A 20373-nucleotide genomic window follows, 5' to 3' on the forward strand; every position below is an offset into this window, starting at 1 on the left:
GCCGGCGCCTTCCCGCGCCTCAGGCGAACTCTGGTGTCCCCGCGTCCCGCCCGCTGGGGATCGAACCAACCGCCCCCCGGCCCCGCCCCCGCGTCCAACCGGCCCCGCCCCCTCCGCGTCCTGCCCCCCCCCGGGTCCAACCGTCCCCCCGGCCCCGCCCCCGCGTCCAACCGTCCTCCCGGCTCCGCCCCCGGGTCCACCCGCCCCCTCGGCCCCGGGTCCAACCATCCTCCTAGCCCCGCTCCCTGCGCGTCCCGCGCCCCCCCCCCCGTCCAACTGCCCCCCCAGGCCCCGCCCCCTCCGCATCCCACCCCCCCTGGGTCCGACCCCCCCCTCCGGGTCCGCCCCGCCTGGCGTGCCGTGCCGCCCCCCCCCCCCGGGTCCGACCAGCCCCACCGCCCGGCGTCGCGCCCCCCCTCCCCCCGACCGCACCCCGGGTCCCACCGGCCCCCCTCTCCGTCCCCCCCCCCGCCGGAAGGGCAGGCGGCGGCAGTGCGGGGCTGTGGCTCCCCTGTAGCTTGCGGCCGTTTAACGGCCTGGATTTCTTTCCAACGGCCCTTTTTGGCCCCTGCGACCACGTCTCCATTTCAGCGCTTGCCAGCGCGCTGCCTCAGGCAGGGAGGCGATTTCTGTCTTTCCCGCAAGGCTCTGCAGGCCCCGCACTGGCGACCCGTCCACCATCTCCCTGCGCTTCCGAGAGCCCTTGGAAATCGGCTACGGACTAACACGGCTGCCACCCTGAACCCTCTGTCTACACTGGAGCTGTTGCCAGCGACCTCCGTCAGGCAGGGAAGTGGTTTTTTTTCACACCTGTCCTCGACAGAGCAATGCTCTCAAAACCCTCAAGTAGCGACCCGTCCAATATCTCCATGTAAATCTGAGGGCCCTTGAAAACCGTGTTGCGACGACAAAGGTTGGTGTCAAGGCAAGACTTCGAAGAGAAACGCCTGCAGAGGGTAAGAAAAATCCACGACGCACGTTGTCAGAAAGTTGTCAGTGACAGGGCTCAGACTCAAATGCGGGATACAGCTCAGGTTTAATGGCCATGGCATGTCCTCTTGAACCAACCCGTTCCTGGGACGGCGGATGGCTGGACGCTGCACAGGTGAGTGTCAATCTCTTTGGCTCATCATTTGATGATGGTGGAGGGAGGAGGGTTTTAGGTTTATTAGGAACTGGGGAGCCTCTTGGGAAAGGAGGAACCTATACAGGAAGGATGGGGTCCGCCTAAACCAAAATGGAACCAGACTTCTGGCATGTAAAATTAAAAAGTTCATAAAGGGGCTATTAAACTAAGGGCTGAGGGAACGACAATAGGTGTGAAGGAACACATGGTTTGGACAGAGCCATCGCTTAGGGGAGGATCGCTGAATGGGGATTCTGAATATCCTACTAAAGAGGAGAGGACAGAAGTTCATAAAGTAGAGGTAGTAGCTGAAGAGAAACTGTCAAATGACAAAGAGTCCTATTCAATTCCATCGCATGAAGGCAGACAACTAAATATTGACAAATGTGACAGGTTGTTCTGTACAAATGCAAGAGGCATTGGTGGTATAGTGGTGAGCATAGCTGCCTTCCAAGCAGTTGACCCGGGTTCGATTCCCGGCCAATGCAGGGATGTGCTCTTTTCTTGGCCGGGAATTGGTTTAATTTCAGTCACGCTGTATCAGTTTATCAATGGAATGAGAGAATTAATGTCCCAAATCCCAGCAGGTCATTCAACACCCAGTGGAGGAAGAAAGGTGCTGTTGGAGTCATTCTTGTAGTACAATGTTTGGTTTATTTTTAGCTCAGATGAGGTGGCCGAGTGGTTAAGGCGATGGACTGCTAATCCATTGTGCTCTGCACGCGTGGGTTCGAATCCCATCCTCATCGGATGCATTTAGTCTTCTCCCCTCCTTAACAAACAACCATCCCCCTGTGGTTCAATGACAGACCAAACCAAGTTGCTTCCTGCAAACAAAAACTGTTTCAGGAACTCAGACCCTGCCCTCTCCCCCCCCCCCCTTGGGTTTAAATAAAATGTCTAAATACCAGATTTCTAAAAGAATTCTCTAATCCTGTATTTTTTAGTTTTTGGGGGGAGGGATAGCTCAGTGGTTTGAGCATTGGCCTGCTAAACCCAGGGTTGTGAGTTCAATCCTGGAGGGGGCCATTTAGGGATCTGGGGCAAAAATTGGGGATTGGTCCTGCTTTGAGCAGGGGGTTGGACTAGATGACCTCCTGAGGTCCCTTCCAACCCTGATATTCTATGATTCTAAGGCTAAATTCTCACATGAGTATCCTTGAATGCCTGGTTTTAAATGGGGAGATGGATAAACACAGGTATGACTGAACTTGGTGGGATGAGGATACTCAATGGGACATGTTTCAGAGTAGCAGCCGTGTTAGTCTGTGTTCGCAAAAAGAAAAGGAGGACTTGTGGCACCTTAGAGACGAACCAATTTATTTGAGCATAAGCTTTCATGAGCTACAGCTCACTTCATCGGCTGCATTCGGTGGAAAATACAGTGGGGAGATTTATATACACACAGAACATGAAAAAATGGGTGTTATCCTACACACTGTAAGGAGAGTGATCACTTAAGATGAGCTATTACCAGCAGGAGAGTGGGGGGGAGGGGGGGCGGGAAAAGAAAACCTTGTGTAGTGATAATCAAGGTGGGCCATTTCCAGCAGTTAACAAGAACGTCTGAGGAACAGTGGGGGGTGGGGGTGGGGGGGAATAAACATGGGGAAATAGTTTTACTTTGTGTAATGACTCATCCGCTCCCAGTCTCTATTCAAGCCTAAGTTAATTGTATCCAGTTTCCAAATTAATTCCAATTCAGCAGTCTCTCGTTGGAGTCTGGTTTTGAAGTCTTTTTGTTGTAATATTGCGACTTTTAGGTCAGAGATCGAGTGACCAGAGAGATTGAAGTGTTCTCCGACTGGTTTATGAATGTTATAATTCTTGACATCTGATTTGTGTCCATTTATTCTTTTACGTAGAGACTGTTCGGTTTGACCAATGTACATGGCAGAGGGGCATTGCTGGCACATGATGGCATATAGCACATTGGTGGATGTGCAGGTGAACGAGCCTCTGATAGTGTGGCTGATGTGATTAGGCCCTATGATGGTGTCCCCTGAATAGATATGTGGATATAAGGAGATTAGAGAGGCTATAAAATAGAGAATTCAATAATTGGGGATTTCAACTGTCCCCACATTTACTGGGTACATGTCCCCTCAGGACGGGATGCAGAGATGAAGTTTTTAGGAACCATTAATGGCTACATAAGCTAGCCCTGGAACCAATAAGGGGAGAGGCAAGTCTTGATTTAGTCCTAAATGGCACACGGGATCGGGTCCAAGAGGGGAATGCAGCTGAACCACTTGGTAATAGAGACCATAATGTAATTAAATGGAATGTCCTTGTGAGGGGGGAGATACCAAAGAAGCCCACTGTGGTAGCATTTAACTTCAGAAAGGGGAACTATACCAAATTGAGAGAGCTGGTTACAGGGAAATTAAAAGAAACCCTCACAAAAGTGAAATACCTGCAAGCTGCATGGGGAAACTTTTAAAAAACTCCATAATAGAGGCTCAAAATGAATGTGTATCCTGAAAGGGGGAAAAAACAGTAACAGGATTAAAAAATACCACCACGGCTAAGGCAGTTAAAGGCAAAAAAGGCATCCTTAAAAAATTGGAAGTCAAACCCTACTTAGGAATATAGAAAGGAGCGTAAACTCGGCCAATCAAGTGTAAAAGTATACTTGGGCAGGCCAAAAAAAGAATGAGAGCAACTAGCAAAAGTCACTGAAACTAACACCAATTTTTTGAAGTACGTGAGCATCAGGAAGCCTGCCAGACAGTCAGTGGGCCCGCTGGATGATTGAGGTGCTGAACAAGCTCACAATGAAGCCAAGGCTATTGCAGGGTAGCTGAATGAATCATTTGCATCAATCTTCACTGCAGAGGAGGTGGGGGACTTTCCTACACCTAAGCTGTTCTTTGTAGCTGGCAAATCTGAGGAAAACTCCCAGAGTGAGGTGCTGATAGAGGAGGTTTTGGAACAAATTGATAATTTAAACATTAATTAGTCACCAGGACTAGATGGTATTGACCTAATAATACTGAAGGGACTCGTCTATGAAAAGTGCATATGAGACAGGAAAGTTTCCTACAGTGGGGGAAGGAACAAAGCTGCTCTGCCACAGAACCTTTGGCACAGGATTGCCGATTACCTCCGGGAAACTTTCCTGGAGATCTCTCTGGAGGATTCCCGTGAGATCTCGGTGTGCATCAACACCCTGTTGCACCGTACCGATTAGCTACACGGAAACGTCCAGCTCACAGACACACAGCCAGCCTCTCACATTTCTAAACCCTGAACCCACCTCCGCACTACACAGGCCACAGCCACTTACCAGGCGTTTCCTCTTCTGCTTCTTGCTCCCCGGAGAGCAACTGCTGAGACTGGCTAGACACCTCTGGAGTGGAGAACAGTTCCAGGCTTCCTGCCCCACCGGGCGACTCCGCTAGGAGCTGCACATCCTCATCTAACTCCACCTCTTCATCCAAGACTTCATCGTCTGGGTTAAGTCCCCTTTCTACCGCTTCTGTGCCCTCCGAAGTATCCACAGGCCTCTTCATGATGGAGGTGGGTTCGCCACTGAGGACAGCATCCAGCTCCTTATAGAACCGGCAGGTCTTAGGTGCAGCACCTGAAGGATGGTTTGACTCCCTCGCCTTATGGTACGTCTGCTTCAGCTCCTTTATCTTCACTCTGCACTGCAGTGTGTCCTTATCATAACCCTTTTCACACAAGCCTAGAGAAATCTGCCAGTAGGTATCCCAATCCCTATGGCTCAAGCGCAGCTGGAACTGCACAGCCTCCTCTCCCCATACACTGAGCAGATCCAACAGCTCCGCAGTGGTCCAGGCGGGGCAGCGTTTGCTGCAATAATCCGCCATGGTCACCTGGGAAGAAGTGATGAGACCTCTCCACACCGAGCGAACAGGAAACGGAAGTTCAAAAATTCCTGGGGCTTCTAAGAGGGAGGGACAGATGGTTGTTTACCTGGCTACAGGGCAGTGGAGTTCAAACCACTGACCAGAGCGGTCAGGATGGGCATTGTGGGACACCTCCTGAAAGTCAACTAAAGCGATGAAACAAAGCGTGGTGTCTACACTTGCAGTTTGTTGACATTGGGCAGTTTTGGCGACAAAACTTGGGAGAGTAGACAAGGCCTAAGCAAACCATGCATAAACATGAGACTTGCCCACGTGACTCCAAACCCCACCTTCTTACTTGTAATTTTCCTCAAACTAGAACAATGGGTTTCCTTTCATTTGGCAGAAGCTATAAAAGACCCTGGAAACATCTCCATTTTGCCTCTTTCCTGCTCAAACCTCTGGACTATGAATTTATACTAATTGGAGCTGGAATTACTGTGGCTCCTTAACCCATTACACGTAAGGAGAAATTTAGGCTACTCCTATGCTTATGACACCCCCTCCTTAGATCCTGGCCACCCCCTCTTCTGATTTGCCCCCTTTGCCCTTTTTAAATCCCTGTAAATAGGAGTCCACAGACTCTGATGCCAAGTCAGGGCAGGGTGAAGGGAAGTGGCTTCAGCAGATGTTACTGTGCTCAGTGCACCCTAAGTACCAAATTCCTACAGAGGGCAGTTTCTCACACGACACCTGAGGCCGCGTGCGGGCAGTGGCTCCATCACTGTCCAGGCCCCGCCCAGGCACGTTCCCCGCCCAGGAACAGATCCAAAGGGGCTCTGAGACCGGCTGCTCCCGGAGCCTTTGTGTGGAGTCTCTGTCCTGCCCGCCCAGTGCTGGCCCTGGGGTCTCTCTGGCCCCCGGTGCCTGCAGCTCCCGGCCAGGGGCGGCAGAGCCTGGGACTGGGTCCAGCTGGAGAAAGTCCACACCTCAGATGGGCACAGAAAGTGCTTCAGTGAAAGTCTGTCCCTGCCGCAGCAGCACCCCAGAGCTCAGCCCGGGCTCCCAGCTCACACCGGAGGTAGCAGTACCTTCAGTGTCTCGCACCTTAAAAAGAGCCCCGCTTCTGGGATCTGCCCCACGGCTCTTTTCCTTGTTTTTCTTGCTTCCTACCTATCAGCCCTCCACTCCTTTGGCCCCTTCCTGGCTCCTTCAAGCCCAACCCAGGCTGCAGCTGCTGCCCTCACCAGGCCAGGGACTTTCTGAGGTGGGAACTAGCCCCATCTCTGCTCCTCCTCTTGCCTTTGTGTGTCCCAGAGCCGCTGCAGGGACTGACTGGGACCAAGGCTCTCGCTCCTATTAGCACTTGCAGGGGCCAATCCAGCTATGGGAGAGTGAGCACCCCTGGTAGCAGGGAAATGACCAAGTCTCCCTGCCAGAGGGTGGGGGGGAACGGGAAGAAGGGGAAAGAGGAGAGAGAGACCGAAAGGGGATAAGGAGAAATAAGTGGGGAAAGCAGTGCCCAGCTCTTTTCTACTGCATCACCACTGAGTAGATTGCGCTTGCGCTCTGGGTAAATATCCCCCAGTATCCAAGGTCTCCCAGATCCCCCTGCCTCCCAAGGGAATGCACATAGGTGTCTCCTTCCTGCCAGTCATGATTACAAGCAGCTGTAGGTGTCACCCTTATGCCACGATTTGAGAAAGACAGCAAACCTTGGGAACATGCATCTGTATTTACAGTCCAGTGTTACAATCCTTTCTCCAGGAGATGTTTCTTCTATACTCCTGCTGGATGGGCACAGAATGGGGCAGCAACAGGTTTGCGTCCATTTTGGTTGCTGCACATTCCTTAACTTAGAAGAGTATAAAATGAAGAAAATGGAGAGTGAATTAAAGGGAAATATACAAATACAAGTTCCAGCCCTGGTTGCTTATTGAAAGAAATGACTCGATATCCCAGTTACATGCTTTATTAACATGAACAAATAAATCCAAGAGCTCCCATCACGAAGGCTAAATGACTGTGGACACCACTCAGCTAAGAGTTAAAAAATGCTGTGATAAAGTTCAGGTCAAATCAGTAAATCAATGAGTCAACAAGGATATTATGTTGGAATCAAGTCATCAATTTAATCAAACCACCAGATTAATACAGCAGAAAATCAACCCTTATAAATCCTAAAAGAGCAACCCAAGGAGGCAGGTGCATATTTAGTGATGCCAAAACCCCAATCAGAGATTTTTACCCAGGCAATGCAACCCAGATTTAGCCAGCTGAATATTTCAATACCAAAACCAAATTATTGCTTATATTTAGCCTACAACCTCAAAGCTAATTAGTTTTCTCCTTAGATTTCACTATTGCGTAGCTAATACTTCAACTCGCCCTCTCACCCCAAAACACATACAGACCTTAGAGAGACATTAGTTAGTCTCTCTCTCACACACACGCACACCACCCTCCCCCCAATCTAATAGATAGGCTGGGAGGTCTCCAAGTTCATAAAAAGAATCAGACAAAAAATAGAAAAAAGAACAAAATGTTTCTGAGATTATAAGGGGTTGGATCTCTGCACCTCTCGGTCTTTGGAGTCTCCTGGAGCAGGAACCGTAGCTGCAGTTTAGGAACCAGGTAATGGCATAGATGGTGCGGCACGTTGGGCTAGCAGGCTTGTCAGGTACAGGGAGACTAGTGAAGGCTGCATAGCCTGTCGACGTTGTGATTCATTCCCCAGAGGGGAACAGTGCTGGGATCCTGGCACTCAGTCTCTCTGAGGCTGTGTCTACACGGGCAGAGCTATAGCGCTGGGAGTTACAGTGCTGCTCAGAGAGCACTGAAGGGAAACCGCTATTGTGTGTTCACACTGTCAGCTGCCTGCGCAATAGTGTGTTCACACTTGCGGCACTATAGCGGTACGTGGAGCGGTGCACTCTCTTCTGCCGCTAAGAGTTGTGGGAAGGTGGGAGGGAGGTGTTTTCTGAGCCCAAAAGCGGCATTCCGCTGTGGTCAGCACCTCCGTGAATGCCCCGTGATGCACTGCTTCCCATCTCGGCAATCCCTGTACTTCTGTCCATATTTGGCGCCACCTTTCAATGATTTGTGTACTGCGTGCTTTGCCTATTTGGTCTGTAGGAATGGATTCCACACTTACTACCACATCACAAGCGGCAGTGGAGTTATTCCTAAAACTACAAAGGTAAGAAGAGTTCGACATTGATTTTGCCATGTGTAGTAGCTATGAGATGAGATTGCTTGTGGCATTCATGGAGGTGCTGACCACAGTGGAGTGCCACTTTCGGGCTTGGGAAACAAGCAGTGAGTGGTGGGATCACATTGTCATGCACATCTGGGATGACGAGCAGTGGCTGCAGAGCTTTTGGATGAGGAAAGCCATATTCATGGGACTGTGTGATGAGCTCGCCCCAGCCCTTCAGCGCAAGGACACGAGAATGAGAGCTGCCCTGTCACTGGAGAAGAGCATGGTAATTGCACTGTGGAAGCTGGCTACTCCAGACTGCTACCAATCAGTCGCTAACCAGTTTGGAGTGGGAAAGTTGGCCATTAGACGTGTATTGACAAGTGTGCAGGGCCATAAATTTCATCCTGCTCTGAAAGACAGACTATGGGGAACATGTGTGACATTGTGGATGGCTTCCCAAACTGCGGAGGGGGATAGATAGCACACACATTCCAATTCTGGCACCTGACTACCTAGCCACTAAGTCCATTAATCACGAGCGGTATTTTTCTATGGTTCTCCAGGCACTGGTGGATGACCACGGGTATTTCAGGGACATTAACGCAGACTGATCTGGAAAGGGGCATGACACATGCATCTTTCCGAACATTGGCCTATTCAGGAAGCTGAAAGCAGGAACTTTCTTCCCGGACCAGAAGATCACTGTAGGGGAAGTCAAAATTCCCATTGTGATGCTGGGAGATCCTGCTTACCCTTTAATGCCGTGGCTTATGAAGCCGTACACGGGGCATCTTGACAGCAGCAAGGAGCGGTTCAACAACAGGCTGAGCAAGTGCAGAATGACTGTTGAGTGTGCTTTTGACCATTTAAAGGCCTGCTGGCGCTGCCTATATGGAAGGCTATACCTGGCTGATGATAATCCTATGCTTATAGCTGCGTGCTGTAAGCCACATAATATTTGTGAAGGGAAGGGTGAAAGCTTCACTCAGGGCTGGACTGCTGAGGCTCAGAACCTGGAGGTTGAGTTTGAACAGCCAGAGACCAGGGCTATTACAGGGGCACAGCGTGGGGCCATAAGGTTCAGGGATGCCTTGAGGCAGCAATTTGAAGCTGAAAGCCACTAACATTTGTTGATATGCACGGGAGTGCAGTGCTTGTAATGCTAAGAAGTGATTGTGATAGATGCACTATAAAGGTTTAAGAAAATTGCGTGTTTCTTTGCAAGGCTCTGTTTGCTTTCCATTAATGGAATAAAGATTCCTTTCAAACCAAAACTATTCTTTTATTAAAAAGCAACCACCGGAGGAGAGGGAAAAACAACACCACCACATCAGCACTGTGGGGGATGGGGAAAGAGAGGGTCCCATGAGGAGGTGGGGTCCAGGGACGGTTAAAGATTTGTGTATGCCCAGGTATCATATGCAACCTTATCCTTTGGAGTACAGTGCAGCGGGTACCGTACTTCATCAGGAATAAACTACAGAGGGAGAGGTGTTGAGTGCACTGGGTACTGAGCATCCGCAGGGCTGGACTGTGATGAGGCAGGAGTGGAATGCAGCAGGTACAGACTGGAGCCAGAAGGTTAATAAGAGTGTGTTGGCGTTGTCTGGGGGATGCATGGGAAAGAGTTTTGCAACAGCGGATGCAGGCGAGGGCGGTCACAGAGCTCCTCGGTTTCCAGTGCTGGTAGTGCCTGGAGCATGACCGCTTGGGACTCCATAAGATTTAAGAGCCGCTTCATGGCTTCGTTCTGGCGCACCATTCTCCTTTACGTCCCTCTTCTCGCTGTCCGGTCACTCCTTTAATTCTTGTTTTTCAGCCGCGGAGTGCATCATGACCTCATGCACAAAGTTCTCTTTAGTTCTTCATGGCCGCTTTCTAATTCTCAGCAGCCATCCAGCCGGTGATAACAAAGAGGGAGGTTGGGCTCCCAAGGGCATATCTGTGAAGCCAAAATGCACATTTTACAGAAGCAGTATTGTTTGCAACACACAGACCACTGACGCAGTGATTTAAAACACAGCCACTATTCACATACCTGTCCCTAACTGGCTAACCCAGGCAAGCACCCATGAGCCACAAGACCCCCAAAGTGGTAACAGCAGGGGCCGTACTGTACACTGGGCACGTGGGTCTTGGGGAGAGACAGCACTGGGGGGGGGGGGGGCCTTACAATCATTCCTGTGCCCACATTTTCCACAGGCTGTGTTCATTATGGAAGATATCTCGCTGCTGAGGGTGAGCAGAGAATCAAGAGTCTTCTCCAAGACTGTGGCGTACACCCTGTTCCTTATGTAGCTCACCTATGTGCAGCAAGGGTCGCCCCTCCACCCCTCCCGTGGTGGCAGAGTAGTGCAGGAAAGTTACCCTTAATGGGGCAAGAAACAAAGCAGCTCTGCCAAAGATCCTGCAGCAGCGGATTGCCCTGTATCTCTTTGAGAGTTTCATGGAGATCTCTGGCACAGATTCCCATAAAGTGAGGGAATCAATTATCACCCTGTTCCGCCACTCAGACTGGGCATGTGGTGGTACACACATCATACAGACACAAGCCTGCTTTCTGCAACCCTCCTGCTCCCAAGAACTCACTTCAAGTGATTCCCAAGATCAAAGCCACTTACCAGGGGCCTCCTCTCCTGTTTGCGCTTCACCAAGTTCTGACAGCTGTGGCTGGCTATCCTTCTCCGGGGTAGAGAAGAGCTCCTGGCTGCATGCATATCTGACCTCTGGTTCATCCTCTGCCTCTGGGGATCCCTCCGCCTCCACATCCTTATCCAGGATTTCCTCCTCCTGGCTTGGTCCACTCTCGACTGGCATGTGAGCCACTGAAGTATCCACAGTGGCCTTCACAGTGGAAGTGGGGTCACCACTGATTACCACAGCCAGCTCTTTGTAGAACCAGGAGCTCGTGGGTGCAGCACCGGAGCGGCGGTTTGCCTCCCATGCCATGGAGTAGGCGTTCCACAGCTCCTTCACTTTGACCCTGCATTGCAGTGTGTCCTGGTCATGGCCCCTTTCTCTCATGCATCGTGAAATCTGTCCATCGGTATCATTCCTACAACTAGAGCACAGCTGGAAGGGGACAGCCTCCTCTCCCCAAATGCTGATGAGGCCCAGCAGCTCAGCATTGCTCCAAGAAGGTCACCTGGAAAGATGCGCTGAGACCACTGCATGTGTCACCAAGCAAACAGGAAGGGGACTTTCAAAATTCCCAAGGAATTTAAGGGGTGGGGTTCACAGTTGGTAGCCTGCGGTCAGTGCAGTAGAGATCAAACCGATGACCAGAGAGGCGAGAACAGGGATTGTGGGACACCTTCCGGAGGCCAATCGCAGCACTGTAATCAACCAGAGCGTCTACACTTGCACCGCGGCGCTATAGTCCTGGCACAGAAAGCTCTACACCTCTCATCGGGGTGGCTTTTTTTTTTTTTTTTTTTACAGAGCTGCAATTGCAGTTTCTGCGCACTAAGTGGCTTGGCAGTGTGTACACCTTGGGAGTTACACTGCAGAAAGCTACTTTACTGCGCAGAAACTTGCCAGTGTAGACAAGGCCCTAGATGGCTTACACAAGAATGCAAGACTGGTCATACTGGGTCAGACCAATGGTCCATCTAGCCCAGTGTGTTACCTGAGAGTGACCAGTGCCAGATGCATCAGAGGGAATGAAAAGAACAGGCTTGTTGATCTGCAAGGTGAAGTTCTTTCACCCTTACATTTAACTTTTTTGGTGTCTATTCCTATTTCCCCTATCTTACCACACCTCCCCCAAGGTCTCTGGGCAAATCAGGTGTGAACCACTCCTTTGATACAGACCTGTTCCAATCCAGCTGAATTGAGGCAGACTTTGGGCCAATGTCGTTTTGGAAAAGGCCTGCTTCACCCAGCAGGTTTCTCAAAGTATCCGTTGCTGTGAACCGCACTTAGTGTGGATGTGTGAACCCCAAAGATATCAAACATAAAAGACACACAAGGCCAGCTTTGGGGAGGTTTCCAGAGCCAGGCCTGATGGTTAAATAGCTGTTCTCAAAAGGAAAAGGGTCTTCAGCACCTATAAAAGTAACTGGTTGCAAAATTAAAATTAAATTAAAAAACCAAACCAAAAAAATAACCCAGAAAATCTCCCATCACACGCCCATCACCAGTTTAGATCTTGACATCTCCTGCCTGATGTGACATCTTTGCTTTGCAAACAAGAGCCCTGGGGAACTCTGTGGCTGTTACCCTCTAACTGGGTAAAAGGCTACACATCTTGTCTCAAGTAAGTTTCCTCTTCAGGAAAGATTTATTTTAAAATTTATTATAATAAATTCCATTTTAAATAGAAATAATTACAGTCTATACTGGGTCTCTATTCTCATACATACTATTTCTCTCACATATTCCCCCACTCTAATTCCTTTGGAGTGAGGTTTTAACTTCAGGATTAGCCACCATTTCCTATGTAGTAGGAGGGGGCAGGGATAGAACTAGAAGAAAACCTGAATTCTATTGTAACACTGCAAGTTATCACATGATCAGCCTCTTACATTACACTGATTAATTTCATGTTAAATTTCATTGTTGCTGGTAACAACTTATTCAAAGATTACAAAATATAAACCTATAGGGCAGCTTTCTCTTGATTCCCATTTCCACCCAGTGAGCTTTGTGTGAAGTCACGCTCTACAGTTACCTAGGAGCCTTCCATTTCTGAGAGTTCATTTCTCCCTGGATCTTCTCCCATAAGTGTGGGTGGAAGGGGTCTCACATTACGTGGGAAGGCTGCATCATGAGGAAAAACCACCTGTGCTCTATTTTCACACTTTCTAATCTTTCAAAGTAGCAGCAGGAGAAGAAGTGATACAACTGCATTAGACTTAATAGCAAAACTAAGAGACCAAACTACAGACTCTGGATTTAGCATTCATATATCCTACAATTTGAATTTGGAATTTGATATATTCCCTCATTGGCTACCATCATTTGCCCAGCATAGAAGTGCTTCTTGTCCAACAAGGCAGCCAGATTGGGACCCATAGGCATGGAATGGCTCTGAAGGAATCAGCTCTCTCTCTCTCTGCTTCATGAAACTTTGGATCCAAATGGTAAAAGAGAGTTGTGCCCAATGTAATCATGGCATTGTTTAGGAGTGTGATCAATGCCACTTAACAAGGGAGCAGGGACCTAAAAATAGTTTACCTGGGCCACAGGTCACCTAGCTTCCAACTCTGGGGTGAAAATCAACCCCTAGTACCTGCAATTTCTACGTGAGTTCTTGTGAAATCCTTGACCTTACTTGGAGTAATTTTACACTTCTCTGGCATAGAATTCATCACCAACCACACAACATATCAGTAGCAATAGTGAGGTATAACTCCCCCAAATATGCCCTTTTATTCCTTTAATCTGGTGACACAGATTTAAATTAGGGACTAAATTCAGGTGCTGCTTAGAATCCCTGTAAGACATCAAATGTCAGGTATCTATTAAAAATAGGTGTCTTTCTGCAGCTCTATCACATTCCACATGGATTTCATTTTCTACACGTTTGCAGCATGTCCCAGGGGTGAGCAGAACAGGAATGTCACTTCCATTTTTCCCATCTCTACCTAGATAGGTATTCGGTTTCCCAAATAATAGGCAACATGCACCTGATTAGGAAGCAGGTATCTTCAGGAGCGACCTCCTTCACAGCCTGGACAGAACTGCTTTGGGAGCCAAATGCATGGGTATTTTGCTTAGTTCCAAATCATTTAGTCCTGCTTTAAGCAGGGGGTTGGACTAGATGACCTCCTGAGGTCCCTTCCAACCCTGATATTCTATGATTTACTAGGGAATCCGCTTCCCAGCCCTTTAGAAAAAATATTGACATAACCAATTAAACAACAGGGGTGATTGGGATGGTGATGGGGAATAAGGGAATCCCTCTGATTTACCCTATCTTCTTCTGCTGTTACAGAGGGCAAATGACATTTTCCCCTATCCCTGCTCTTTTTTATAGTTCAATATATTTTAAGGGAGGAAAATGGTAGTAAAAATATCTGCTCTCTATCAACCTGAAGCAACATCAGAGCAACTGGGAATGAAACCATTTGTTACCGAAGGGGGAACTTGATGAGTAACAATTGCTTTGAAATGGGGGAACAGTATAACCATGATGCTCAGGGTTTGTTTAGACTAGAAAAAGTGACAGAGTTTAGGTCAGGTCAAGGGGAAAGCTAATGCCAACCACTGCACCTGGGCTGCCTCTGCTCTACCACTATAATTGTCTTTCCACACCAAGATCACTCACTTGAGCAGCCAACGCCATGTACAGTCCTAGTGGATGTAAGGCACAGTGTACATTATCTCAGGTACATTGTTGTGAATGAAACCTCTCTCTCCTTCCGGGAGCTGATGAATATTCCTGGTTGGAGGGATACACACTGCTACAACTCAAAAGGAAAGGAGTTGATAGAAAAGATCACAGGACTGATCCCAAAGAAGGGTGAGCTGCAAAAGGCAGAAGCAGGCAACTGATCTGGGCGAGCTGAGAGACCATGGTGCACAGATCACTATGAGAAATAGAAAATGTGATTTAAAAAAATAATCTTTGCCCAGCCCTAATCAAGGCATTTGTAAAAGTTCTGTCTCATGTGTATTTTCTGATGTCTAATAAGGTGTGAGCTATTTTTGAAGCTTTTCCTACACTCAGAGCATGTGTAAGGCTTCTCTCCTGTATGGATTCTCTGATGTGAGATAAGGTTTGAGCTCTGATTGAAGCTTTTCCCACACTCAGAGCATGTGTAGGGCCTCTCTCCTGTGTGGAGTCGCTGATGTGTGATCAGGGCAGAGCTGCGATTGAAGCTTTTCCCACACTCAGAGCATGTGTAGGGCATCTCTCCTGTGTGGATTCTCTGATGTGTGATCAGGGCAGACCTCTGATTGAAGCTTTTCCCGCACTCAGAGCATGTGTAGGGCATCTCCCCTGTGTGGATTCTACGATGTGTGATAAGGGTCGAGCTCTGATTGAAACTTTTCCCACACTCAGAGCATGTGTAGGGAGTCTCTCCTGTGTGGATTCTACGATGTATGATAAGGGTCGAGCTCTGATTGAAGCTTTTCCCACACTCAGAGCATGTGTAGGGCTTCTCTCCTGTATGGATTCTCTTATGTGAGATAAGGTTAGAGCTCCGATTGAAGGTTTTCCCACACTCAGAGCATGTGTAGGGCCTCTCTCCTGTGTGGATTCGCTGATGTGTGATCAGGGCAGAGCTGTAATTGAAGTCTTTCCCACACACAGAGCACGTGTAGGGCATCTCTCCTCTGTGGATTCTCTGATGTGTGATCAGGGCAGACAACTGACTGAATCTTTTCCCGCACTCATAGCACATGTAGCGTGTCTCTCCTGTGTGGATTCTACGATGTGTGATCAGGGTCGAGCTCTGATTGAAACTTTTCCCGCACTCAGAGCACGTGTAGGGCGTCTCGCCGGTGTGGATTCTCTGATGTGTGATAAGGTGTGAATGCCGACTAAAGCTTTTCCCACACTCAGAGCATATGTGGCGTCTCTCTCCTGTGTGGATTCTACGATGTGAGATGAGGGTTGAACTGTCAACGAAGTGTTTCCCGCACTCAGAGCATCCATAAGGTTTCTCTCCTGTGTGGGTTCTCTGATGCGTGATAAAGTTTGAGCTCTGATCGAAGCTTTTCCCACACTCAGAGCACATGTAGGGTTTCTCTCCAGTGTGGGTTCTCTGATGTGTGAGAAGGTCTGAGCTCCGATTAAAGCTTTTCCCACTCTCATGGCATGCGTAGCTTGTCTCTTCCAAGTTGATTCTCTCAAATATAATAAGGTCTGAGTGGCTACTGAAGTTTTCCTCTGGCCTCTGCTCAGTCTCACAGGCTTTTGCTTTTTCTGGGAGTGCACAACTCCTGGAATCATTCCCTTTGGATCCTCCTGATAACGTTCCATGTGGTTCTACTTGCTCAGCATATTCCTGCTGGGGTTTCTCCTCCTCATTCTCACTCACCCTCCCATCACCTGATGGGAGACAGAGAGAATCCAGACATAGGTCACTCCCTGTACCGGAAAGAAAGGAAATCTCAGACAGAGGAATGGAAAAAGGGATGAACAAACCAAAATATGTGTGGGAGAGATCAAACCTATCAGGAGCTGATTTTCCCCAAACCCTTCCTCACAGGAGAGAGGAAGGGATCAGTTTTGGTCTGCATCTCACCAGAACCCTCAGGGGAAAGTGAGATTGGAGAGGGACCTTCTGCCAATTGTCAGTCAGAAGAGGTGGGAAGCCATGAGTGACATAGAATCATAGAATATCAGGGTTGGAAGGGACCTCAGGAGGTATCTAGTCCAACCCCCTGCTCAAAGCAGGACCAATCCCCAATTAAATCTCCCAGAATGATTCCATTCTGCAGGGAACAATCCTGAACTTGGAGAGCTCAAGGTCTTTGTAAGGCATCCCAAACGTTTCCTGCATTCCCAAACAGTTTTTGAGTTGGTTTAAGTAATTCCTCACCTGTGCAGGAAGCTCTTGGGAGCACTTCTGTCTCAGAGCCCTGGAGGTCCGGGACCCACAGCTCTTCCCCTCGTTCCAGCTGCGAGATCACATCAGGTTTGGAAATTGGAAACCCTACTCCAGGCAAAGAAAACAATGGAGGTCAGTGGAATTTGTGGGATACTTGTCACAAAGAACAGTCCATGGTTGTAATCCCAGCTCATTTTTTAAGCACTAACATCCCAAGGCCATCTTCTTTGGCTCAAAGTGGCAGGATAGTTATTATTATTATATAAATAATATTCATTACCTTAGTGCCTAAGGAGCAACTAACAGTGGGTCACCATTATACTAGGGAAAGTACAGAGAATAGTAGATGGCCCATGCCCTGAAGAATTTACAATCTAAATAGACAAGACAGGCACAGATTGGGGGAAGGTGTAGAACCCACTGTTAGAATATAGATATTCAAGCCTGCCTGTAAAGTCTACACATTAAGAACTTAGGTGTATTTTTATCACTTAGCTACTTACAGGGGTGTAAAAGCAAAGAATCAAACTCACAGTACGCCTGTGTATGGGCCTTCTCTCACTAGGATAGCCTAAGAACAAGGCCACAGACGAAGGCCCTTGGCTAAGCAGATGGGGCAGCCAAAAGCTGGGAAGCATACGGTCACATCCTCATATCCCAAACGAGTCACGTTGAAATAAGGTGGTATTGGGCTGTTAGGAAGACGATCCTGTCCAGATGGTGCCCATCACCATCAGATAAAGAAACAGATCTTAAGATGGTTAAAGAAAACGTAGTTTGATAGCATCCTGTCTGGCAAGAAATCACTTACCAATGGTTGTGAAACCCTCATTTCTGTATTGTTTTATCTTTATGGCCACCATTTTTACCTTGTTAATCAGTCTAGTTCTCTAAGTGTTTCTGTCTGTTGTGTAATTAATTTTGCTAGGTGTAAGTTAATTAGGGTAGTGGGATATAATTGGTTAGAGAATTATGTTACAATATGTTGGAATTGGTTAGTTAAATTTCAGTACGATTGGTTAAGGTATAGCTGAGCATATTACTATATGGGGGTCAAACAGGAGGGGGAAGGGAAACTGGAATCATGTTGGTTAAGAGGGGTGAAATGGGAACAGGGACACAGGCGAGGCTCTGCGGCATCAGAGCTGGGAAGGGAGACAGGGAAAATGCTCTGCGGTGTCAGAGCTGGGAAGGGAACATGGGGAAACAGGCTTTGTCGGCGTACAGAGATAAGCGCAACTGGTGTGAAGGACTTTGCAATATGCCTGCTTGGAAACTAACCCCAATAAGCATCGCATTATCTGTGCTTCGGACTTCTGGTCTTTTGCTGCTTGCTGTCTGCGTGACAAGAACCAGAGAAGTGGAAGGGTGAATGGAAAGCCTTGTAACAAAACTGACATGACCTGATAACCAAGAGGTAAGCCTTTAAGGAAGGTTTTAATACACTTTGGAACGGATCAGGGATTCCCATGAGGACTGATGAGGGGGCGATGGTAAATACACTTTTAGATCCTTTTCTTGTTTTATATCTTTTCCCCATCAGGCACACGGTCATGGATCCATAGGATCTCTGCAATGCCCTGGCTTTTAAACAGTCCTTGGGAGCTGCCCATTCAGTGCACGAGACCCCCAAGAGGTCCCACTCTTCCACAAGGATGGGCCATGGAGCTTCAACATCTGAGACTGAGCCTCTGGCTTCAACACTCCTATTCCAACCTGTGAGCTCTGCCCAGCAAGTCCAGCTGAACAACACTCCTCTTCAGAGACTGTTCCTCAGTCAATGCACAGAGCAAGTTTTTCCTGTGACACTGGGCAGACTTTTAAAACACAGCAGGGTTTATTAGTCAACTGAAACACAGCATTGGAAAGCCCTTAGATTAGGACAGGGAAGCGAAGAAGACAATACAGTCCATGCTGGCCAATGCCCCTGAGCCATCCTGCTGTAGAAAACAGTTTGGTTTCCTTTCACTGTGCCTGTCCATTTGTCTTTGCTCCGGTAGGGCTCTCTGTATCTGCAAGCCCAGTTCTTACTGCTCCCAAAAACATAACAAGTCCATGTATGCTTCACTCAGCGAAGTGGAGATCCTCCCATAGAGAGGTGAGAATTATTCCCTTGTCTCTGTCGGGTATTCCACTGATGTAGGTTGGTCCCAGCCAGTCCTTAATGACCCATTCATATCACCCCACGACAGCTACATGACAAAACACCTCATGTCTCCTGCTCTTTATAATCATAGCAATACCAATCACAGAGGGAAACTGAGGTGTATATTGGCATCATACAAGTACCACCAAAATTCCTAGCTCAGTCACACACACACACACACACACACTGCTCACAGCCCTTGGAGAGAAAGCAAAGTACAGGAACTGGAGGTTAGTCCAGTGAACACAGTGGAGGAGAAGCTGCAATCCTCAAACTCTAGTCAAAAAGGAGAGGTATGTGGTTTCCTACCCATAGAGAGGGGCTGGATAGAGGCCTGATACCCGAGAGGGCATTCCTTGAGCCGACCATGGAAGCAGGTCAAAGGCTTAGCTACCCCAGAACTTTGACATCGCAGAAGCACATTTTGGGGAATTAGGAAATCTAGTGACTCAGGTGTAATGGAGGGAGAATGAAACTCTCCCAGTGTGTAGAGAAGGCTGGGGAATTAAACACTAAAATTCAGGAGCAAAAGCCTCTAATTCTTCCGGAAAAGGAGAATGTAAGAAATAAGAATTGGGCCACGCAAACTCAGGAGGGCCAGGCTCAAAGATCCGAGGAGCCTGGAGGGAAGACAGCTTGTGGCTGCTGCAGATGGAGAGAAGGGGGAAAAGACTCTTTCCAAACTCTCACTCCTGTTGACCCCGACCTGATTTTATGATCTATGACCTAGTCTCATGTCTTGTGGTCAATTTTATACTCGCTAGAGGTAAAATGTCATGATCAGAGTATTGCTCATCAGCTTGGAACATGCATGGAGGAGCAAGGAGGTAAACATAAATAAATGGGCTATTAAGGGCAGGGACTACACTACAGCCGGGATCAAAGCTCTGAGATCGATCCACCGGTGGTCGATGTAGCAGGTCTAGTGGACCCCTGTACTCTACCCCTGATGAGAAGAGTAAGGTAAGTAGACCCTGCGGTAACTCGACCTAAGATGCATCGACTCCAGCTAAGTTATTCACATAGCTGGAATTGCGCAATGTAGGTCGACTTACCGTGGAAGTGTAGACATAGCCTAAGCCTGCTACAGGTGAGGGCCTTATATTAGGTGGAGGCTTTGTGGGAGTAGTTATGCTGAAGTCTGGGATTTACCTAAATAGGCCTAAGGAGAGGATCCCAGGTCAGATATTTTGCACCCTCATCTTGAGAGACTAATGAGTAACCACAAACAGGTGCAACACACCACAGGATTCTGAAAGAAGGAAGTTTGGGGCATCTTTAGCAATTAGACAGGTTTCAGAGTAACAGCCGTGTTAGTCTGTATTCGCAAAAAGAAAAGGGGGACTTGTGGCACCTTAGAGACTAACAAACTTATTAGAGCATAAGCTTTCGGAGCTACAGCTCACTTCCACAGTATGCATCCGATGAAGTGAGCTGTAGCTCACGAAAGCTTATGCTCAAATAAATTGGTTAGTCTCTAAGGTGCCACAAGTCCTCCTTTTTTTTTTTTTTAGTTATTAGGTTGCTATGAAGTATCTTAGCAGTTGGACTGCATTCATATATTAGAATTATTAAGAAAT

At 48.2% G+C, this 20373-nt stretch overlaps 1 protein-coding gene, 1 long non-coding RNA gene and 2 other non-coding genes across 6 annotated transcripts in view; 3 read left to right on the top strand and 1 right to left on the bottom strand.

The window, feature by feature from the left end:
- Positions 1–472: 472 nt before the first annotated feature.
- Positions 473–20138, top strand: LOC141978942 (uncharacterized). The gene is made up of 3 exons (XR_012636445.1): positions 473–1105; positions 16647–16779; positions 18191–20138. It is a non-coding gene; the product is annotated as an uncharacterized LOC141978942 (long non-coding RNA).
- TRNAG-UCC (transfer RNA glycine (anticodon UCC)) lies at positions 1543–1614 on the top strand. Its single transcript has one exon. It is a non-coding gene; the product is annotated as a tRNA-Gly (tRNA).
- Positions 1794–1875, top strand: TRNAS-GCU (transfer RNA serine (anticodon GCU)). The gene has a single exon. It is a non-coding gene; the product is annotated as a tRNA-Ser (tRNA).
- The window catches only part of LOC141978902 (uncharacterized), a 92460-nt gene continuing 78990 nt past the window's right edge, over positions 6904–20373 (bottom strand). The window contains exons 4-6 of one of the 3 annotated variants that reach the window (XM_074941260.1): positions 16639–16752; positions 10765–16145; positions 6904–10085 (exon numbers count right to left, since the gene is read on the bottom strand). In XM_074941260.1, coding sequence (XP_074797361.1) covers positions 14725–16145; positions 16639–16752 — 1535 coding nt within the window. In that variant the 3' untranslated portion in view covers positions 6904–10085; positions 10765–14724. Of the gene's footprint in view, positions 10086–10764; positions 16185–16638; positions 16753–20373 lie in introns of all 3 variants that reach the window. The other 2 variants (XM_074941259.1, XM_074941263.1) reach the window with 2 other exon arrangements.

This window comes from Natator depressus, chromosome 28 (genome assembly GCF_965152275.1).
Source record: "Natator depressus isolate rNatDep1 chromosome 28, rNatDep2.hap1, whole genome shotgun sequence".
NCBI lineage: Eukaryota > Metazoa > Chordata > Testudines > Cheloniidae > Natator > Natator depressus.